This window comes from Oncorhynchus keta, chromosome 1, assembly GCF_023373465.1.
Source record: "Oncorhynchus keta strain PuntledgeMale-10-30-2019 chromosome 1, Oket_V2, whole genome shotgun sequence".
NCBI classification, from domain to species: domain Eukaryota; kingdom Metazoa; phylum Chordata; class Actinopteri; order Salmoniformes; family Salmonidae; genus Oncorhynchus; species Oncorhynchus keta.
In genome coordinates, this window is record NC_068421.1 from 5,299,252 (window position 1) to 5,316,525 (window position 17,274).

General features: G+C 42.8%; 1 protein-coding gene across 1 annotated transcript in view; it reads right to left on the reverse strand.

Annotated features, from left to right (window-relative positions):
* Positions 1-1,970: 1,970 nt before the first annotated feature.
* Positions 1,971-17,274, reverse strand: part of ehd2b (EH-domain containing 2b) — a 50,426-nt gene continuing 35,122 nt past the window's right edge. Inside the window, exons 4-8 of the mRNA XM_052467433.1 lie at positions 12,283-12,380; positions 7,866-8,089; positions 6,416-6,604; positions 5,734-5,895; positions 1,971-5,609 (exon numbers count right to left, since the gene is read on the reverse strand). Coding sequence (XP_052323393.1) covers positions 5,049-5,609; positions 5,734-5,895; positions 6,416-6,604; positions 7,866-8,089; positions 12,283-12,380 — 1,234 coding nt within the window. The 3' untranslated portion in view covers positions 1,971-5,048. The remainder of the gene's footprint in view (positions 5,610-5,733; positions 5,896-6,415; positions 6,605-7,865; positions 8,090-12,282; positions 12,381-17,274) is intronic.

Consider the following 17,274-nt stretch of genomic DNA (forward strand, 5'->3'; position numbering starts at 1 on the left):
ACCTAACAATTACGAAATGTATATTCGATTAAATAAGCCTCACGTAGAAAATTAGCAATTACAGTTGTTGAACAAATTCGACACGTTGACCTCTATACAAAAATTCCTCACTTCGTGATCTTATTTTCCTGGGCAGATTTTGGGCCGAGTAAACCCTCTTGCTTCGCCTCTTCCTCTCTGCAATTGCAAAAATAACTTATTCTTCTTCTACGTTCGAATTCTAGTGCAAATGGTGCGTTCATACCTCCTACAGGCCGACGTAACATCGTCGTGTTTCTGAAAAATAGAAAACATCTTTACAAAAAATATTTATGTCCATTAGATGGCGCTCATTCAAAGTTAACTTTTAATCCTTCACGGGGCGTCTTGGTGAGGAATTCCCCATGTATCCGCCCAATGACGTAGTTGGAGACCCCTGTTTAGTGGGCTGTTCTTTAGGGGTGTTCCATACTCTGTATGGTTCTCATATGCTGTAGTCTTGACGCCATGTGAATGCCACGTAGAATGTTTTTTGTGTGTGTGTGTGGAAAATGTTTTTGAGCAACTAAATCGTTTTGAAACAGCTCGTGAGGAAATGTCAAGACATTTGCTCCACATTATTGTTGTGTTGGCAAGGCAACACTGTTCTGTCAGCAGAATTGCCCGTTGATCTGATTAGGAAATCTGGGAAAAGGTTAGTGTGTTATTCAAAGAAGAGATTTCCTACAGGGCTTGGACATATCTTGCCTATTTGAAACTGTCTGGTGGAAATTAGTAGCAGCAGACCAAAACCCATCCAAGACACACACACACACACACACACACACACACACACACACACACACACACACACACACACACACACACACACACACACACACACACACACACACACACACACACACACACACACACACACACACACACACCAAGTCATGGGTACGGCCTAAACAGCTTGTTCCTAGGGAAAAGTCCAAATAGGGGGATGTTGTTAATGCCTATAATAAAGGTAGTGTCTAGAGGCTGAGCTGCAGCCCAAGGAAACTTAGCGGACCCCAGGAAAGCTGATATTAATAGTTCTAGGGCCAGCCCACCACATTCCTGGCATGTGAGTCACACTGTACACTAGGAGAGAGAGAGAGAGAACGAGAGGGGGGGAGAGAGAGGGAAAGAAAGAGCGAGGGGTAGTAGAGAGAGAGAGAGAGAGAGGGGAAAGCTAACGAGAGGGGGGAGAGAGGGGGAGACAGGGAAAGAGAGCGGGGGAAGGAATGACTGTTTCTCATTTGTATTTCTTTCCATGGAGGAGTGAAAGAGGCAGGGAGACCAGACCACCCCTCCCTCCCTCCCTTCGCAAACCTTAAAAGCCTACACACACGAACACACATTTTAGAGACACTTATGCCAGAAATAATTCAACAGAGTATAAACAGAGAGTATGATACCTCATGATCTACTGTGCTGTATGTTGGTTGGTTAAATCTGGAACTGCTTGAACTAGAAGGCTGGAGAGAGATTTGGATAAGTTTTTTTTTGGCGTGTTTGTGTTTAAGGGAGAACGGGAGAGAATGAGTGAGTGTACCACTGGAAAATGGTGGTATGGGATTTTGGCCTGGAGCACTGTGACTCACTGTTTATCTGACTGTCATTGAGGAACCAAGTGAACATTATACTGTTGCTATAAACGAGAATCAGCCTGCATCCACTGCTATGTCTTGTTTGAAATATAAAATATAGTTTTTACTGTGTTGCCTAAATATGGTATGTTCTGTATGTGGCTAGATACATATTCTGTTTTGTGTCCAGATGGGATATTTAAAGAACACTTAACATTCTACTGTTCCACACATGGCAGATATTGAAAAAAAAATAATTTGCCTCGTGCTACACACTTAGTCAAAGTGTTGTCTATCTACTATTTAATACACAGATCGACTTGGATCTCTTTCCTTTCTCTAAACACTGTTGAATTCAATTTCAGGAGGTCATCGGAACACAGTTCATACCGTTTATTAGGCAGTGATAATAATACACATGGTTAGCAGTTGGTGAAGCTAGCTGTGTACAGTAGTCAGTAAAATAGATCAACAAACCAAACTGTTTTAGGGAACAACACTGTTCTCATAGCATGTGACATTCATTTCAAACAAAGGCAGTTCTTTGTCCAGTACATACAAAAATCAACAGCAAAAATATATATATAATGAATCAAAAAATACATGTATTCTTTTTTTGCCATGAGAGAAAGAAAAAAGTATGCGAGGAAAAATGGCAAGTTACTGTAAAACTGTGGTATGTTACTGTAAAACTATGGCACGTTCCTGTAAAACGATGGCACGTTCCTGTAAAACTATGGCACGTTACTGTAAAACTATGGCACGTTACTGTAAAACTATGGCACGTTACTGTAAAACTATGGCACGTTACTGTAAAACTATGGCACGTTACTGTAAAACTATACTATAGAAATGCTGTAATGTCCCTAGTTAGACCAGTCCCCTACAGACAGACAGAGGACTAAACAAGCTTCACACTGTTGCTAATAGCACCAGCTCTCTATCAAATACATGTGTAGATTAGTGTACTCATATTAGTGTGTATATGAGTAGTCTGTTTATATTTGTTTAAACACTCCCTGCTAAATAGCTCCATGTAAAAGTCAAATATAGTACGGAGTAAGTCAGATACATGTATACCGGTAATCGTATCAGTGTGTAATTAACAGTAGACTTGTCAGTCAGTGATGCCACTGTGGACTCAGTCATCCAAAGAATGTTGAGTTAAACAGTAGATGTGAAATAGTGAGGATTTATAATAATGTAATGTCGTATCTAACGTAACAACATCTGTGTGAGAATATAACATATACACACGCAAGACTTCTAGAAAGAGAATGTGTGGTTTAGGAGTTTGGAGAAAGTAGTGTTCAGAGTAGAGTGGAGTAGAGTCGTAGAGTGGAGTAGAGTAGAATTTAGTAGAGTGGAGTATAGTAGAGTAGAATGTAGTAGAGTGGAGTATAGTAGAGTAGAATGTAGTAGAGTAGAATGTAGTAGAGTAGAATTTAGTAGAGTGGAGTGTAGTAGAGTAAAATGTAGTAGAGTATAATTTAGTAGAGTGGAGTGTAGTAGAGTAGAATGTAGTGGAGTAGAATGTAGTAGAGTGGAGTGTAGTAGAGTAGAGTAGAATGTAGTAGAGTGGAGTGTAGTAGAGTAGACTGTAGTAGAGTAGAATTTAGTAGAGTGGCGTAAATGTAGTAGAGTGGAGTGTAGTAGAGTAGAATGTAGTGGAGTAGAGTAGAATGTAGCAGAGTGGAGTAGAATTTAGTAGTGGAGTAGAGTAGAATGTAGTAGAGTGGAGTAAAATTTAGTGGAGTGGAGTATAGTAGAATGTAGTAGAGGAGAATGGAGTAGAGCTGAGTAGAGTGGAGTAGATTGTAGTAGAGTAGAACGTGGTAGAGTAGAATTTAGTAGAGTAGAGTGTAGTAGAGTAGAATGTAGCAGAGTGGAGTAGAATTTAGTAGTGGAGTAGAGTAGAATGTAGTAGAGTGGAGTAAAATTTAGTGGAGTGGAGTATAGTAGAATGTAGTAGAGGAGAATGGAGTAGAGCTGAGTAGAGTGGAGTAGATTGTAGTAGAGTAGAACGTGGTAGAGTAGAATTTAGTAGAGTGGAGTGTAGTAGAGTAAAATGTAGTAGAGTATAATTTAGTAGAGTGGAGTGTAGTAGAGTAGAATGTAGTGGAGTAGAATGTAGTAGAGTGGAGTGTAGTAGAGTAGAGTAGAATGTAGTAGAGTGGAGTGTAGTAGAGTAGACTGTAGTAGAGTAGAATTTAGTAGTGGCGTAAATGTAGTAGAGTGGAGTGTAGTAGAGTAGAATGTAGTGGAGTAGAGTAGAATGTAGCAGAGTGGAGTAGAATTTAGTAGTGGAGTATAGTAGAATGTAGTAGAGGAGAATGGAGTAGAGCTGAGTAGAGTGGAGTAGATTGTAGTAGAGTAGAACGTGGTAGAGTAGAATTTAGTAGAGTAGAGTGTAGTAGAGTAGAATGGAGTGGAGTGTAGTAATGTAGTAGAGTAGAATGTAGTAGAGTAGAATGTGGCAGAGTAGAATGGAGTAGAGTGTAGTAGAGTAGAATGTAGTAGAGTAGAATGTCATAGAGTAGAATGTAGTAGAGTGTAGTGTAATGGAGTGGAGTAGTAGAGTAGAGTGTAGTAGAGTGGGGTAGGATAGTAGAGTGGAGGAGTAGAGTAGAATGTAGTAGATTAGAGTGGAGCAGAGTAGGGTGTAGTAGAGTAGAGTGTAGTAGAGTGGAGTGAAGGAGAGTGTAGTAGAGTAGAGTGGAGTAGAGTGTAGGAGAGTGTAGTGTAGTAGAGTTGAGTGGAGTAGAGTAGAGTGGAGTAGAGTGTAGGAGAGTGTAGTGGAGTAGAGTGGAGTGGAGTAGAGTGGAGTGAAGGAGAGTAGAGTAGAATGTAGTAGAGTAGATCGGCATAGTACAGTAGCATATAATAGAGTACAGTATAGTAGATTACAATATAGTATAATAGAGTAAAGAAGTAGAGTATAATATAGTATAATAGAGTAGAGAAGTAGAGTATAATATAGTATAATAGAGTAGAGAAGTAGAGTATAATATAGTAGAGCAGTAGAGTATAATATAGTATAATAGAGTAGAGAAGTAGAGTATAATATAGTAGAGCAGTAGAGTATAATATAGTATAATAGAGTAGAGCAGTAGACTATAATATAGTTTAATAGAGTAGAGCAGTGTGGGCCACTAGCCTTTATTTGACCTCAGCTCAGCTAAACACATGATCCAGTAAGACTAAATTGGGGTGCATTTCAATAGCGTGAAGTATCTCCCCTTCCTCCTTTCCTTTCATTCATCTGCACTATGAGGAAGCTACCTTAGACTATCGAGATACACCCAGGGGCTTAACTTAGACTATCGAGATACACCCAGGGGCTGACAGACATAAAGACAAGGAGACAAGAGGACAACGTGGGGGGGCAGTAGCGTGTGTGTCAGCCGTCAGAGGGCTATACTGTCAGCTCCACAGGGTGGGTTGATGTAATAGTCTCTATATATCCGATCCTTTCATTCTGCGCTTGGAAGGGGGCACCAGACGGGCAGGCAGTTCAGGGGGCAGACCATGCCCCTCTAACTTCACCTCGATCAGGTGGCTGGCCAGGGCAAACTCCTCGTCATCCAGCATGCCATCCCGGTCCACATCCGACAGCTTCCAGATCCTCCCCAGGACGGAGTTTGGCAGCCGGGTGCTCACCATCCAGTCCTTGGCCTTGGTGCCACTCAGCTTGCCCTCGTTGGGCGCCAGGTTGTAGAAGATCTCGTCGTATTTGGGCTTGTCCTTGGTCACGACCCAGGCCATCTCGCCCTCTTCCTCGCCTTCCTCCCCCCCATTCTCCACCTCTCCGAATGGGTCGTTCTCCATGAAGGGCCCGGCGCGGGTTCCCAGGAAGGCCCCCCCCTGCACCCCTGGTTGCACCCCCGCGTCAATCTCCTCCTGGCGTAGCAGGGGCATGAGCTTGGCGATGTCGGACGCCAGCAGCTCGTCCAGAGCGGCCATCAGGGATGGCTTCAGGGGCTTGAACTTTGTGAAATCATGGATCAACAGTTGCTCCTGGATGGGAAACAGAGACCACAGCACACTAGTTAGCCGATCATCTGGCAAATATTTCAGAAGGATGAACTACCAGACTTCAGCGTCGGACATTCAGACCGGAATAGAAACAAGCTAAACAGACCTGCATCTTGGCGCAGTCAGGGAAGTCCCCAGCAGAGATATGGTGCTGCAGCTGGATCTTTGAGAAGATGACAGGAAGCTGGTAGATCAGGTTCTTCTTCATTTTGTCCTTCCTGAAGGTTGGCATTTCCTTCTTTAGATAGCTGATGATATGGGCATGCACCTGGACGGAGAGAGATGATGGGGGGAGAGAGATGTGGGGGAAGGAGAGAGAGGGTTGGGGCAGGGAGAGAGAGGGTTGGGGCAGGGAGAGAGAGAGGGTTGGGGGAGGGAGTGTGAGGGTTGAGGGGGGAGAGGGATGTGGGGGAGGGAGAGAGAGAAAGAAAGAGAGCGAAGGGTAGAGCGAGAGAATTAGGGGGAGGGTGGAAAATATTAACTTCAGCAATGCCACTCTCTCCTCATTTTCTTCTATGAACCTCGTAAAACACCGTATTCCTCAGTAGCGCGATCTCCTAGACAGGATGTGTGTTACTGAGTTGATTATATCATACCATCTACTTCAACAGAAAGGGATGAGTGAGTGACGTTGATAAGCGAGAGACATAGAGAAAGAGAGATCCAGATAGATATACCATTTGTTTTCTAGTTTGGTAATTACAGGGCCTCAACATGACTTCCTGTCAAAATAAAGATGAAATAAAACATTTTAAAAACAATTCTAGAGAGAGAGAGAGAGAACCTACCCTGACCAGTCGTGCCCTCTTCACCAGGTCGTTGAGTTTCCTGAGGGCTGCGTTATGAGGAAGGTTCTGGATGTCACTAAACAGATCTTCCTCTTCGAGCTCAAACAGACGACGGTTATCAGGGACCAGCAGCGGCTCGGCCCAGAACGACCCGATATACACCCTCAAGACCTCTGGAGTGTTGAACACCTGTTAATCATATCAATAATATCAATCAATTGGATCACAAAGTGTTATATACACGCCTAACTGCTTTACAGGCTAACGTTAGTTAACATTACGGGCTAACGTTAGTCGGCTAGCTAACTGTGCTCTGTGGAAGAATGTTGGGAGATATTGTCAACATTGAGTTGGGCCAGCGCATCGATATGGCCATACAGCTAATATTACAGCCTTGTTGGCTTGTAGCTAGCTAACATTACGGGCTAACGCTAGTTAGCTAACATTACGGGCTAACGCCAGTTAGCTAACATTACGGGCTAACGCTAGTTAGCTAACATTACGGGCTAACGCTTGTTAGCTAACATAACGGGCTAACGCTAGTTAGCCAACATAACGGGCTAACGCTAGTTAGCCAACATAACGGGCTAACGCTAGTTAGCTAACATTACGGCTAACGCTCGTTAGCTAACATAACGGGCTAACGCTAGTTAGCCAACATAACGGGCTAACGCTAGTTAGCTAACATTACGGCTAACGCTCGTTAGCTAACATTACGGGCTAATGTTAGTTGGCTAGCTAACTGGCTATAGCAGCCAAGGACGTTCGCGATCTTCTTTGTTTGTGATGATTCACACCCAAGTGTCAAGGCCAACAGTTTATCTTCCGGTGACTTCAGCCATGTGAAAAACCTTCCATAGCAAAATATAGCTAGTTTTCTTTGCTTGTAGCTTGCCTCTAATCTGACTGGTGTTAGCTAGCTTCTAGCGCTGTTGCTGCGCAACCTACGTGCTTTGGTCCGGTTTTAGAACTCAGATTCAGCTACAAAAAAGGTAGCACATCGTTGGTTTTTAACGGACAGAAATGATCACGTGAGAGCGATAAATTACAAATGTAACGAAAACTGTTGCCCCCTACAAACTTATTCAGTTTCAGTCCGAAAGGTGGCAAGTCTAATGATCGTTTTATGGACGCTGTAGTAACATTGAGCTAGGCTGGGGCAAGAAATTATATGTTTTTCCTAAAGACCCTGATAAAAATCTGTGTGGTTCCCGTTAACTACGGCTCATGACGAGAGGCGAGGAGTGTGTTCTGTATCTCTTGGACCTTTTCATCTACATTAGTGGCATATTATATATGATGGTAGGGAGATTTGAATTGACCAATGAGCTTCAACCAATGCATATCACCCCCCCCCACAATAATATTTATTTTCTAGTAATTGTTTATTGTTTCACTAGCTGTAGTATGACAACATTGCCCTTGGCGATGAGTAAAGGTCTCCTCTCACCTTGCCCAGAGACCACATGAGAGCTCCGTAGATCCTCATCAGCTGTTGTGTTCCCACCATGTCAGCCTTGTTTAGGACGACACGCAGTTTGTCCTCGTTACCACGCAGCGCTCCGATGGCCTCGGAGAACTCGTCACTGATCTCCAACTTGTGGGCGTCGAACAGGAGGATGATGCGGTCAACACGCTCCGCAAACCAACGTAGCACCGCTGGGAAGTCATAGCCTGAAGAGAGGGTTAGGGGTCAGAGGTCAGGGGAGAGACGGGACACGAGGGGTCTGTCAAGAGTATTAATAGTGAAAAGGAGATGAGGGTGTTACATTTCTAGATTTGCAACACGGTGAGCACAAAACACATGAGCACAAAACACATGAGCACAAAACACATGAGCACAAAACACATGAGCACAAAACACATGAGCACAAAACACATGAGCACAAAACACATGAGCACAAAGCACATGAGCACAAAACACATGAGCACAAAACACATGAGCACAAAGCACATGAGCACATGAGCACAAAACACATGAGCACAAAGCACATGAGCACAAAACACATGAGCACAAAGCACATGAGCACAAAGCACATGAGCACAAAGCACATGAGCACAAAACACATGAGCACAAAACACATGCTTAACAGGTCTCTTGGAAAAGATGTTCTCAAGAAAAAACAGGATAAAAGTTCATAAAGACATGTTGAAGCACTCCCATATAGTGGGTTTTAGAGCACACACACACACACACACACACACACACACACACACACACACACACACACACACACACACACACACACACACACACACACACACACACACACACACACACACACACACACACACACACACACACACACAGGAGAGGGGAATAGGGCAACACAGACCCTTCACATCTCTCTTCTGTCTCTGATGAGTCCTCTCTCTCTTCTCTCTCTCTCTTTCTCTGATGAGTCCTCTCTCTCTTCTCTCTCTCATGAGTCCTCTCTCTCTTCTCTCTCTCTTTCTCTGATGAGCCCTCCTCTCTCTGATCGGTCCTCTCTTTTCTCTCTCTCTCTCTAAATCGGTCCTCTCTTTTCTGTCTCTGATGAGTCCTCTCTCTCTTTCTCTGATGAGTACTTCGTTCCTCACATTCCTCTAGCTGATACAGTTTCCTCTCCAGTATCTGCCGTACACGTGTTACGATGTGACTCCAACAGGACCTTGAGCAGAAAGCTCTCCTAACTGATAGGTTGGAATGTAATAAGGGCATAACACTGGAGGCACTGACCTGCCCTCATATTTTCCACAAGGCTTCGTCTCTTCTGTTGTTCCACCGGCATCATACTTAACGTTGTTATAGTTACCCCATGAACGGTGACACGGTATTAGGATGCAAAGGGAGGGAATTTAAGGAGTGAGAGACAGATTCACGAGGCTTCACGCTCAAAACCTCTGTCCTGTATTTATCTTTGTGTGTGTTCCTTACAAGACGTGGTGGAGGAATCTGAAAGAACTCGCCAGGGTCCCCCTGTATCCTCGTCTCCCTGTATCCTCGTCTCCCTGTATCCTCGTCACCCTGTATCCTCGTCCCCCCTGTATCCTCGTCCCCCTGTATTCTCGTCCCCCTGTATCCTCGTCCCCCTGTATCCTCGTCCCCTGTATCCTCGTCCCCCTGTATCCTCGTCCCCCCTGTATCCTCGTCACCCTGTATCCTCGTCCCCCCTGTATCCTCGTCCCCCCTGTATCCTCGTCCCCCCTGTATCCTCGTCACCCTGTATCCTCGTCCCCCCTGTATCCTCGTCCCCCTGTATCCTCGTCCCCCCTGTATCCTCATCCTCCTGTATCCTCGTCTCCCTGTATCCTCGTCCCCACTGTATCCTCGTCCCCCTGTATCCTCGTCCCCCTGTATCCTCGTCCCCCTGTATCCTCGTCCCCACTGTATCCTCGTCCCCACTGTATCCTCGTCCCCCTGTATCCTCGTCCCCCTGTATCCTCGTCCCCCCTGTATCCTCGTCCTCCTGTATCCTCGTCTCCCTGTATCCTCGTCCCCACTGTATCCTCGTCCCCCTGTATCCTCGTCCCCCTGTATCCTCGTCCCCCTGTATCCTCGTCCCCCTGTATCCTCGTCCCCCTGTATCCTCGTCCCCCTGTATCCTCGTCCACCTGTATCCTCGTCCACCTGTATCCTCGTCCCCCTGTATCCTCGTCCGTTTAAAAAATGTTTTTTTACCCCTTTTTCTCCCCAATTTCGTGGTATCCAATTGTTGTAGTAGCTACTATCTTGTCTCATCGCTACAACTCCCGTACAGAGAGACGGTTGAAAGTCATGCTTCCTCCGATACACAACCCCAAGCCGCACTGCTTCTTTAACACAGTGCGCATCCAACCCGGAAGCCAGCCGCACCAATGCGCCGGAGGAAACACCGTGCACCTGGCCACCTTGGCTAGCGCACACTGCGCCCAGCAGCACACAGGAGTCGCTGGTGCGCGTTGAGACAAGGACACCCCTACCGACCAAGCCCTCCCTAACCCGGGCGACGCTAGGCCAATTGTGCGTCGCCCCACGGACCTCCCGGTCACGGCCGGTTACGACAGAGCCTGGGCGCGAACCCAGGGACTCTGATGGCACAGCTGGCGCTGCAGTACAGCGCCCTTAACCACTGCGTCACCCTAAAAACGCATCTTTTGACAATTTGTGTAGAAAACCAATTCTCCAACCCTCATGTCTCAGTCATAATCTGTTCAAAACAAACTGAATCAATCAATATTGTTTCCACGTCACTTCAACCAAAAACATCAATATGATAACGTTGAATCAACGTGGAAAACTGATTAGATTTGCAAAAAGTCATAATTGTAAAAGGCATTTAGTCTTTTATTGACCCAAATTCAACCTAAATCCATTGATATGGTGACATTTGTTGTTGATTTCACGTTAGTTGGTAACTCAACCAAATGTAAATCAAAACCAGACGTTGAACTGATGTCTGTGCCCAGTGGGTTGCGTCAGCGAGGCTGGATGCTGTGAGAGAATGAAGGCTAACTGACACAACTCACTGTCCAACTCTCATCTTTCTTCTCATATCCAGAGGACAAAAAAACAATATAGAGGTGAGATCGATTTTCAGACACGACGTAGTATTTTCATATTTTAGTATCTTTAGTTTAAGTTCTTTAATATTTTCAAATTCCTGTTATTTTAAAAAAGATTTCTCAGAAAAACATGCGTATCTGTGAAACTTCAACGGAGCTTTTAACATTTAAATTGGGCTTGTGTCATGTTCATTTTGTTCTTCACAACCCGCGGAAACAGCTTGGCAGAAGACCACCCCAACATGTAAACTCCTCAAAAGTCGCGGCAAGAAGTGGCACAGCTATGTCAACAGAGATCGCTGCTTATTATTGAATGTGATAAGGTTACGAAATCCGACTTCCCAGATATAATGTTAATGATATGGTAGAGAAAGATTCAGAACATAAATAATCATATTTGTCTTGGTAAAATCTCTTCTATAACATAAGGCAGTTCAATTTCATCACCAAAGCATGTTTTCACCTACCCTCACACAACCCTATATCCTTGTCACCTTATATCCTTGTCACCTTATATCCTTGTCACCCTATATCCTTGTCACCCTATATCCTTGTCACCCTATATCCTTGTCACCCTATATCCTTGTCACCCTATATCCTTGTCACCCTATATCCTTGTCACCCTATATCCTTGTCACCTATGTCCTTGTATCCTTGTCACCCTATATCCTTGTCTCCTTGTCACCCTATATCCTTGTCTCCTTGTCACCCTATATCCTTGTCACCCTATATCCTTGTCACCCTATATCCTTGTCACCCTATATCCTTGTCACCCTATATCCTTGTCACCCTATATCCTTGTCTCCTTGTCACCCTATATCCTTGTCTCCTTGTCACCCTATATCCTTGTCACCCTATATCCTTGTCACCCTATATCCTTGTCACCCTATATCCTTGTCTCCCTATATCCTTGTCTCCTTGTCACCCTATATCCTTGTCACCCTATATCCTTGTCACCCTATATCCTTGTCACCCTATATCCTTGTCTCCTTGTCACCCTATATCCTTGTCACCCTATATCCTTGTCACCCTATATCCTTGTCACCCTATATCCTTGTCACCCTATATCCTTGTCTCCTTATATCCTTGTCTCCTTGTCACCCTAAATCCTTGTCACCCTATATCCTTGTCTCCTTGCCTCAGTGCATGGAGGTCGGTCACATCGGTTAGCCAGGTCAGGAGGGAGGAAGTAGTTGTTTTAGCTGACCATGACAGATGAGGGACCAGACCAGACCAGGTGTGTCTGTGACCCCCAACCTCCTCTTCTCCTTGTCCTGTCCACTCCCCCCTACCTCCTCCTCTCCTTGTCCTGTCCACTCCCCCCAACCTCCACCTCTTCTTACCTCTGCTCACCCTCTGCTTCGCTCCTGACAGGATCCCCGGTGTGTCGATGATGCTGATGCTCTCCAGGACCTGATTGGGCAGCTGGGCACACTGGAACCTATCACGCAACAGCAGAGAAGGGGGAGGGACATGACAACAGTCATACAGTGCCTTGCAAAATTATTCATCCCCCTTGGCGTTTTTCCTATTTCGTTGCTTTACAACCTGTAATTTAAAAATGGATGTTTATTTTGGATTTCATGTAATTGACATACACAATAGTCCAAATTGTTGAAGTGAAATTTAAAAAATTACTTGTTTAAAAAAATTCTAAAAAATGTAAAACTGAAAAGTGGAGCGGCCATTTGTTTTCACCCCTCTCTACAATGAAGCCCCTAAATAAGATTTGGTGTAACCAATTACCTTCAGAAGTCACATAATTAGTTAAATTTATTTTATTTTATCTTTATTTAACCAGGCAAGTCAGTTAAGAACAAATTCTTATTTTCAATGATGGTCTGGGAACAGTGGGTTAACTGCCTGTTCAGGGGCAGAACGACCGATTTTTACCTTGTCAGCTCGGGGGTTTGAACTTGCAACCTTCCGGTTACTAGTCCAACCACTAGGCTACCCTGCCGCCCCTAATAAAGTCCACCTGTGTGCATCTAAGTGTCACATGATCTGTCACATGATCTCAGTATGTATACACCTGTTCTGAAAGGCCCCAGAGTCTGCAACACCACTAAGCAAGGGGCACCACCAAGCAAGTGGCACCATGAAGACCAAGGAGCTCTCCAAACAGGTCTGGGACGAAGTTGTGGAGAAGTAAAGATCAGGGATGGGTTATAAAAAAAATATCTGAAACTTTGACCATCCCACGGAGCACCATTAAATCCATTATCAATAAATGGAAAGAATATGGCACCACAACAAACCTGCCAAGAGAGGGCCACCCACCAAAACTCACGGACCAGGCAAGGAGGGAATTAATCAGAGAGACAACAAGCGACCAAAGACAACCTTGAAGGAGCTGCAAAGCTCCACAGCGGAGATTGGAGTATCTGTCCATAGGACCACTTTAAGCCGTACACTCCACAGAGCTTTAGGGAAGAGTGGCCAGAAAAAAAGCCAATGCCTAAAGAAAAAAATAAGCAAACACATTTGGTGTTCGCTAAAAGGCATGTGGGAGACTCCCCAAACATATGGAAGAAGGCACTCTGGACAGATGAGACTAAAATTGAGCTTTTTGTCCATCAAGAAAAACGCTATGTCTGGCACAAACCCAACACCCCTCCTCACCCCGAGAACCCCACCCATGGGGATGTTTTTCATCTGCAGGGAAACAGAAGAATTGTCAGAATTTAAGGAATGATTGATGGTGCTAAATACAGGGAAATTCTTGAGGGAAACCTGTTTCAGTCTTCCAGAGATTTGAGTCTGGGACGGAGGTTCACCTTCCAGCAGGACAATAGCCCTAAGCATACTGCTAAAGAAACCCTAGAGTGGTTTAAGGGGAAACATTTAAATGTCTTGGTATGGCCTAGTCAAAGCCCAGACCTCCAATCCAATTGAGAATCTGTGGTATGACTTAAAGATTGCTGTTCACCAGAGAAACCCATCCAACTTGAAGCAGCTGGAGCAGTTTTGCCTTGAAGAATGGGCAAAAGTCCCAGTGGCTAGATGTGCCAAGCTCATAGAGACATACCCCAAGAGACTTGCAGCTGTAACTGCTGCAAAAGCTGGCTCTACAAAGTGTTGAGGGAGGTGAATAGTTATGCACACTCAAGTTCTGTTTTTTTGTCTTGTTTGTTAAATTTCTTGTTTGTTACACAATAAAACATATTTTGCATCTTTAAAGTGGTAGGCATGTTGTGTAAATCAAATGATAGATTTTGTGGGGTTTATATTTTAATTGCAGGTTGTAAGGCAATTATGAATACTTTGGGTGAATACTTTGGGTGAATACTTTGGGTGAATACTTTGGGTGAATACTTTGTGTGAATACTTTGGGTGAATACTTTGGGTGAATACTTTGGGTGAATACTTTGGGTGAATACTTTGGGTGAATACTTTGGGTGAATACTTTGTGTGAATACTTTGGGTGAATACTTTGGGTGAATACTTTGGGTGAATACTTTGTGTGAATACTTTGTGTGAATACTTTGGGTGAATACTTTGTGTGAATACTTTGGGTGAATACTTTGTGTGAATACTTTGTGTGAATACTTTGGGTGAATACTTTGTGTGAATACTTTGGGTGAATACTTTGGGTGAATACTTTGGGTGAATACTTTGTGTGAATACTTTGGGTGAATATTTTGGGTGAATACTTTGTGTGAATACTTTGTGTGAATACTTTGTGTGAATACTTTGTGTGAATACTTTGGGTGAATACTTTGGGTGAATACTTTGACCAGCCACTGTAAAACAATAACATAACACCATAAAACAATAACATAACACCATAACACAATAACATAACATGGAACAGTTAGAGGAGCATCTAGCATCTATAATTTACCTACAGGTTCTCCTCAGGTCAGGGCAGCTTTCCAAACATTCCACTAAATGCCCCCCCCCCTCCCCGTCCACCGCTCCATCAGTTAACAGCAATGGAATGAATGTAGATAATGGAGGATGCTGAGCGATTAACCCCCAAAAAAACATGTCTGAGCTTAATGTACAGCTTCTCTAAAAATACATCAGATCAAGGCTGAACTGTGTGATGTAGTAGGGAATTGTAGTTTCCAACAGGTCAATAATCTACGTAGTTTAGCGCAGAAAACGTGGTAATTAACTACAAGTACCATAATCCATTGTGCGCCTATATGTCCGGTCTGTGTGGGGCACGGTGACGACAGAGAAAAATGAAGAAGGTGTGATGGAGAGGGATACAGAGCAGTTATCTTCACAACTAATGTAATATATTATACATAAAACTAAAACGAATGTAATATATTATATATAAAACTAAAGTAATGTAATATATTATATATAAAACTAATGTAATATATTATATATAAAACTAAAACTAAAGTAATATATTATATATATATGTAAAACTAATGTAATATATTATATATTATATATATATATATATATATATATAAAAACTAATGTAATATATATATAACTAATGAAATATATTATATATATATATATATAACTAATGTAATATATGTCTCTATATATATAACACTTATGTAATATATTATATATAAAACTAATGTAATATATTATATATATAACGAATGTAATATATTAAATATATAAATGTATATATATATATAAATGTATATATATATATATATATATATATAACTAATGTAATATATGTCTATATACATATATAACTAATATTATATAACTTTTTTTAATATATTTTTTTATTTCACCTTTATTTAACCAGGTAGGCTAGTTGAGAACAAGTTCTCATTTACAACTGCAATAAATATAAACAGTATGGGGATGAGGTAGGTCAAATTGGGTGGGCTATTTACCGATAGACTATGTACAGCTGCAGCGATCGTTTAGCTGCTCAGATAGCAGATGTTTGAAGTTGGTGAGGGAGATAAGTCTCCAACTAATGTAATATATTATATATAAAACTAATGTAATATATTATATTTTATATATAAATCTAATGTAATATATATATAACAAATGTAATATATTACATATATATAAAACGTATGTAATATATTATATAAATATATACATAACAAATGTAAAATATTATATAAATATGTATATATATATATATATATATATATATATATATATAACTAATGTAATATATTATATATACAACTAATGTAATATATTATATAAATATATATATACAAAACTAGTGTAATATAAAATGAATGTCATATATTATATATAAAACTAATGTAATATATATATAAAACTAATGTAATATATATATATATATATACATATATAGTAGTATAGATAGTAATATATATATATATAGTAGTATATATATGTACACTGCTCAAAAAAATAAAGGGAACACTTAAACAACACAATGGAACTCCAAGTCAATCACACTTCTGTGAAATTAAACTGTCCACTTAGGAAGCAACACTGATTGACAATAAATGTCACATGCTGTTGTGCAAATGGAATAGACAACAGGTGGAAATTATAGGCAATTAGCAAGACACCCCCAATAAAGGAGTGGTTTTGCAGGTGGTGACCACAGACCACTTCTCAGTTCCTATGCTTCCTGGCTGATGTTTTGGTCACTTTTGAATGCTGGCGGTGCTTTCACTCTAGTGGTAGCATGAGACGGAGTCTACAACCCACACAAGTGGCTCAGGTAGTGCAGCTCATCCAGGATGGCACATCAATGTGAGCTGTGGCAAGAAGGTTTGCTGTGTCTGTCAGCGTAGTGTCCAGAGCATGGAGGCGCTACCAGAAGACAGGCCAGTACATCAGGAGACGTGGAGGAGGCCGTAGGAGGGCAACAACCCAACAGCAGGACCGCTCCCTCCGCCTTTGTGCAAGGAGGAGCACTGCCAGAGCCCTGCAAAATGACCTCCAGCAGGCCACAAATGTGCATGTGTCTGCTCAAACGGTCAGAAACAGACTCCATGAGGGTGGTATGAGGGCCCGGCGTCCACAGGTGGGGGTTGTGTTTACAGCCCAACACCGTGCAGGACGTTTGGCATTTGCCAGAGAACACCAAGATTGGCATATACGCCACTGGCGCCATGTGCTCGCCAGAGGTTGCCTGACTGCCATTAGGTACCGAGATGAGATCCTCAGACCCTTTGTGAGACCATATGCTGGTGCAGTTGGCCCTGGGTTCCTCCTAATGCAAGACAATGCTAGACTTCATGTGGCTGGAGTGTGTCAGCAGTTCCTGCAAGAGGAAGGCATTGATGCAATGGACTGGCCCGCCCGTTCCCCAGACCTGAATCCAATTGAGCACATCTGGGACATCATGTCTCGCTCCATCCACCACGTTGCACCACAGACTGTCCAGGAGTTGGCAGTCATCAGGA